The sequence below is a fragment of the Microplitis demolitor genome, chromosome 6, assembly GCF_026212275.2.
Source record: "Microplitis demolitor isolate Queensland-Clemson2020A chromosome 6, iyMicDemo2.1a, whole genome shotgun sequence".
Lineage (NCBI taxonomy): Eukaryota > Metazoa > Arthropoda > Insecta > Hymenoptera > Braconidae > Microplitis > Microplitis demolitor.
Genome location: NC_068550.1, coordinates 22,018,469 through 22,024,491, shown reverse-complemented (window position 1 = coordinate 22,024,491; position 6,023 = coordinate 22,018,469). Strand labels below are relative to the sequence as shown.

Here is a 6,023-nt window from a genome sequence, read left to right as displayed (position 1 = left end):
TAATTTCGATTTTTGTTGTATTTGCGTGAAAAATATACTCATCTACTATTTGCTTAGCAATTGTTCAAATTTAAATTTTTATTTTTGTTTTTTTATATTTGTTACATTTTAATTATACTGTTAGCATCCAAATTTTTATTTGTTAAATAGCTTTTGCATATTTCGAACAACTATTTGTGTGTATTTCAACTTTGAATAGGCATTCTTTGAAACATCACAAAAGTCATAATTACGATTGAACTGACAAACAGCTATTTGACTAACAAAAATTTCACGTCAAGATCATACTTATTATACTGTATAAATAATTAAAAAAATAAAAGCATTCATTTAATAGTGATAGATATTCTTTACTAACTAAATTACTCTACTTTTGAGGAATATTTCGAGTATTATCCCAAAATTAGAAATTTAAATCCTGAGGAAAAAATAATTGTTGAGGATTTCATAAAAATGAAATGTCCCAAATCTCTGATTCAAAAGAAGATCGAAGTGGAATTTCAAAAAAAAATACCGCGAAAGGATCTCCACAATATCGCCCAAGCCTCAACAACCCGACTAGAAATTTCAGTTCGGGAGTGATTAGGCCCGAACTTGGCATGCCGAATTTCAAACTTGCCCCAAATGAGGCAGCCAAATTAGGCCGGAACTCCGAACGTAACGCAGGTGCGAGACTTGGCCTAATTTGGCTTCCTAATTAGGCAGATGTTTGGAAGCCTCATTTGCTGGTAATAACCAAAAGCTGGTATGATCCAAACTCGATTTCCTTCTTAGGCTGCAGTTCGGAAGCCTTATTTGGTGGTAACAACCTAAACCTAATATTATCCAAACTTGGTTTCCTCCTTAGGCTGCAGTTTGGAAGCCTCATTTGTTTGTAACAGCCTAAACCTAGTGTGGTTCAAACTCGGTTTCCTCCTTAGGCTGCAATTCGGAAGCCTTATCTGTTGGTAATAGCCTAAATAAAGCTAATATGGCCCGAATTCGACTTCCTGCTTCCGTACCAATTTGGAAGCTGCATTAGCTGGTCATTGCCTAAATCTAGTAAGGCTCGAATTTAACTTCGTGCTCAGACAGCGACTTGAATTCTCGTTTTACAATGAAGAACGTATGCATTTTTAGACATCTAAGCATCAAGGGCAATGCGAAAGCAAAAGAACTACCTTCAAAAACAAACGACAAAGCCGTTTAACACAATCTGCAGAAAATTAAATTAAATCAATGAAAATTACCATACTTGAGAGGTGGAGCGATAACTGGTTCAAGCAGAAAAACTTATAACTGCAAAAAAAAGACTTAATAGTCAAATTTTTTAATTTTTATAATTCTAGAAAAAAACAGGTTTATAAAAATAATTAAATTGTTTAATAATTATTATGTAATTTTTTTCCAAACCAAACATAATACATAATTTTGAAATATAATCTAATATAATCAGTATTAAGCAAAGAAACTTGAGTTAGTCAGTTTTCCTCTCCTTTGTCCTTATTGTTATTCTCTTCGTTCGTTTCTCCTCCTTCTAGAATTCTTTGTGGTGCATTTCGTTTATCTTGTGCAGCTTTTTTCCTTACTGTCCGTCCACCTTCCCAGTCACCGCAATGATTTAAAACCGATGCGATACTCTCGTTCACAACGGAATCGGATAACAGTTCATTTTCGGATTTTGAAAATTTGTTAACAATGACAACTGTAAATAATAATCAGTATTAAGTTTAATTTTTGACAATTTAAATTATCGATTTTTTTTCATACTTATGTTTATTGTAGAAATACCTTTTAAAACTTTATAAAATTCAGTATTAATAAAAATTTTTGGTCTTTTATCATTAGCTTTTTTTAAGTTAAATTTTAAAGCTAATTCTCGTGCCATTCCAAATCTTATCATGGGTGTCACATTTTTGACGATAGATTGTTTAATATTAATCAATGGTATCAGCCTTCGGATCTGTAACAACAATATAGTTATAAACTAAAATTGCAAAAAAATATAAAAATTATCAGAAAGAAAATATATCAGATTTTTACAATATTTTGTCGGTAATTTTGATCATCTTTTAATTTATCATTAAATTGATCAAAATCGGTCACTTCGGTGCATGGTAATTTTATTGCATCGTCGTCACCTGCTTCTACTATTACTGCTGAACCAGTCGCAATATTTAAAGTATACGCTCTTTGCATTTCGATGGCGATCCCTTTTAAGTCATTCACCATCTTAGTTATTGACTGGAGTTGAGAGCTTAAACGTTTTTGTTCGTCAATTACGGGAATCAATTGTTTTTTTACAACTCGAGACAGCAAATCTGAAATTAAATTTCAATATTATGACTTTTCTATGGATTAATATTATGAGTTTTTTAATATAATAAATTGTTATATTAATAAGAATAAGCTATTTATAGTTATGAATACTGCAACAATTTTACACTGATAAAAAATATTATAATCTTTTTATTATATGAATTGATCTCAACGATTTTTAGATTTAATAATAATTAGAACTTTTATTTAATCATTAAAAAATGGAAGTGAATTTTATAATTCATTTCGAAATATTTAATTTTTTTTATGGTTAAATAGGAGTTCTAATTACTTTTAAATCTAAGAAACGTTAAAACCAATTTATATAATACTAAAAAGATTACGATATTTTCTATCAAAGTAAAATTGTTGTAGTTGTTATTTTAAAAAATTGTTCAGAAATAAGCGAAACTTAATTAATTAAAATCATAAATTTAAAAACAATATTCTAAAATCAATAATAGAAATTATTTTATTAAATTTATGTTTAACAACTTTATTATTATTATGATTATGATTATTATTATCATTGATATACCTTCGTCCATAAAAAACTTTGTTGGTACCGACTTTTTTGACAAGCTTTTTATTTGAACAGAAAGTCCAGTTCCGTCATTATTAGGTGTATTTTCTTTATTTTTAGTAAAATGTAAACCGCTGGTCTTTTTTTCATCCTTGTTTGTTGGTGATTTTTCCGTTTCATTACTATCATCATTGCTGATACTAGAATTATTTGCAGAGCTATTATTTCCTTTTCCTGTTTCTAAACTTTTTTTGTTTTTGGCCTCATAATTTCTTCGCATTCCTATTAATTTAATTGAAAAAAAAAAAAAAAACATTTTGTCAAAGTCATTGTACTTTACAGATAATTTTTGAAGTATTATTTGGTCCTAACAATGAATCGTTAAAAATTACGGTAGCAAAATTTATCAGCTTTTGAAAAAATTGTTTTTTTTTATCGAAGCTCGAATTTAAATGATTGAATAAAAAATTTTAATAGTAAAAACGAAACTTTGTAAGCAAGCAAAACTTGATTAAAAAAATTGTAAATTAAAAAAGAAGTACCTAAGAATTAATATTAATCACCATACCGAACACACTTAAAATTAATTGAATGAAATTATTTCCTTTTATTAAAATACCTTTGTTAGGAGAAAATTTTTTTGTGACCATCTTTATTGGTAATTTGTGTTTGCCAAACGATTTGTCAGTGACAAAGTCATCATTGCGTGAATCGTCTTCGTCGTTACTGGAAAAAGAATTGCCGGGTTTCTTGCTTCCTTCTCGAGTTAATTTTCGAAACTTCAATGATGATACTATATCATTGTCACTGGTTGAACTTTCTGAGCAGCTTTCATTTCTTTTTGATTTTTTTTTGCGCTTAGTCGAAGAAGTAGTCTTGATTTCTAGTGTAATTAAATAAAAAAAAATTTATCATTTCATTACTTCATTAGAGTGCTTTACAAAATAATTTAGTAAATATAATTTGTGTATAAAAATATATTTATAAGTTATTCAATATTAAAAAAATATGACGCTTCTCATATTGTTTTTTTTTTTAATATCAATCGTAATTTAAACATTAAATTTTTGAACGAAAAAAATATTATAATGAAAAAATTCAAGCAACGACAACGTGATTAATAGAAATTGCAAATTAAAAAAAAAAAATTTTCAAAATAATACTATATAATATTTTATTATTTTAACATTAATATTGTTAGTTTTAATTAATTAAAAAAATTTATTGAAAATATTACTCACTAGTATAGTTTCCTTCCTTTTTAGATTGTTTTTGGGATTTGCCACTTTTCTTGCGAGATATTTCAGACTCCTCATTGTTCTCAGAACTTAGATTGCCATCTCCTTGACAAAAATATACAAAGATTAATGTAATTCGATTTAGAAATCATATAGTGAATATGAAAGGTACCAAAATAAAAATTTACCAGAAAATGAATGAATATCATTATCGAATTTTATAAACGCGCTTGCAAATAATTCTTCCGCGGTTGTTTCCTTTGCTTTTTCTTTGTAATAGCTTTCGTCTTCCTTCGCTTTACATTTAGCTGAAGCTTCATTATCTGTTGAGTATGCATAGGGTTCATATTGTAATTTTTTAATTAATGTCTCAGCTTCTTTATATGAACCTGCAAGACAATCGGATAATTATTAATATCAAGATCTTATTATTAAAACTGAATTCAACAGACATACATTTTGTTTTAATTTTATTAAAAACATGACTAGTACTAAAAAAATATTTTTCAAAAGTTGCAAGTGGACATTTATTTTAAGTTGTTATATAATAATTGATTAAAAAGTTAAAAAGCTATTTAAATTTAAAAATTCTCAGAAGTTAAAAAATTTTTAAAAGTTGAAAATAAAAAAATGTAGTTTTAGATAATTCAACAATTCTTATGAGCATTTTTTTGAATTATAAGTTTTCAATTATTATTGAATACTTATTCATTTTTAATTAAAAATTTTTCTATGTGTTTTATATTATGACTGAGAACCTAGCAGACATACATTAATTTTTTAGAATGCAAAATAATGAATAAGTAATTAAAAATGATTAATGTAAAAAAAAAATGCGAATATGAAAAATTTAAAAATCTATGTGGGCATTTTTTTTTAATTAATAACTTCTAATTACTTATTCATTATTATCAATTCTAAAAAATTAATTTATCTCTGCTCGGTTCAGAGTCATTCTATATTCACCATCATTAATTTGTCTAGAAAAAAATAAAAAACCGAAACAGCGTCCATGTAAACAATGTCATAAAAAATATTTTTTGTCTACTAATTTTAGTATTTTTTGAATAATTACTTACGTGCTCGTCCCCGAATCTCAATGGGATAACATGGCCAATCGTGACAAGGTTCAGTACCACGTTTTACCATATCATTTAGCACTTATAAATTTTTTTCATCGTACATAGTTTCTGGCATAAATTTGCACTTTAATATTTTTGATTTATTGTCATAATAAATCCAAGCACTGGGGACAATGTCAATTACTTCTTGTTTTTTTTTGCTACCGACAAACACTACTAATCGATATCTCAAATCATTAGTATCAGATGACGACATCGCGATTGTCTTGAAATTTCTAATATTTCAATTGTTTTTTACATTAACTACACTCAATGATAGAAAAACCGCTAATAACTGATCTCGACGTAGTTCACTCACTATACTGAACACAATAATAAACTCGAGCTCACATATCCAATATAAAATAATAACCGAAGATTTGTTCCAAGTAACTTCACAAGCACGTGTTTGTCTCTCAAGTTACGACGTGTTTTAGCTTGAAAATGTTTACATACACTGCACACTAGCACGTTTGTATACATATATGTATTGTCGTACAAATATCTATAAGGACGCCGCTACATTACTCGGTAGTTCTTTGAGAAACTGTAAACTATTGGGTGCCGAAGGTGGCAACGTATTTACGCACATATATGTATATGTCTACTTATATGTGTATGTATGTACACTTTCATGCGAGACATCGGCTTCCTTTGTTATTGTTTGGCTTTTTAAAATTAGAAGAATTTATTTTAGTATTTTAATTTTAGACAAATAATTTATAATAAAAAAAATTTATGACTAAATTTAACAAATATTCATTTATTACTAGCATTAAAGAAATAAAAAAATAACATATTAGTAAGTTGAAAGTAAAAAAAAACATTTAAATAATTAAAAAA

At 27.3% G+C, this 6,023-nt stretch overlaps 1 protein-coding gene across 2 annotated transcripts; it reads right to left on the bottom strand.

Moving 5' to 3' along the window:
• Positions 1-1,386: 1,386 nt before the first annotated feature.
• Positions 1,387-5,719, bottom strand: LOC106694212 (micronuclear linker histone polyprotein-like). Of its 2 annotated transcripts, none has more exons than XM_053739874.1 (8): positions 5,139-5,719; positions 4,248-4,448; positions 4,063-4,161; positions 3,441-3,704; positions 2,837-3,103; positions 2,023-2,300; positions 1,771-1,942; positions 1,387-1,684 (listed from the first exon to the last, which is right to left on the bottom strand). In XM_053739874.1, the coding sequence occupies exons 1-8, from the start codon at positions 5,206-5,208 to the stop codon at positions 1,461-1,463; spliced, it is 1,575 nt and encodes a 524-aa protein (XP_053595849.1). In that variant the 5' UTR covers positions 5,209-5,719; the 3' UTR covers positions 1,387-1,460. The 2 variants fall into 2 exon arrangements, with proteins under 2 accessions (XP_053595849.1, XP_053595848.1); XM_053739873.1 differs by having other exon boundaries at positions 4,063-4,164; positions 5,139-5,718.
• Positions 5,720-6,023: the final 304 nt, after the last annotated feature.

Coding starts and splice junctions, on each gene's coding strand:
- LOC106694212 (XM_053739873.1), bottom strand. CDS start 5,208: ATGGTAAAACGTGGTACTGAACCTTGTCACGATTGGCCATGTTATCCC. Junction 3,705..4,062: donor AAAGGAAGGAAACTATACTA/GTGAGTAATATT, acceptor TAATTACACTAG/AAATCAAGACTACTTCTTCG. Junction 1,943..2,022: donor AAAATTACCGACAAAATATT/GTAAAAATCTGA, acceptor TTGTTGTTACAG/ATCCGAAGGCTGATACCATT.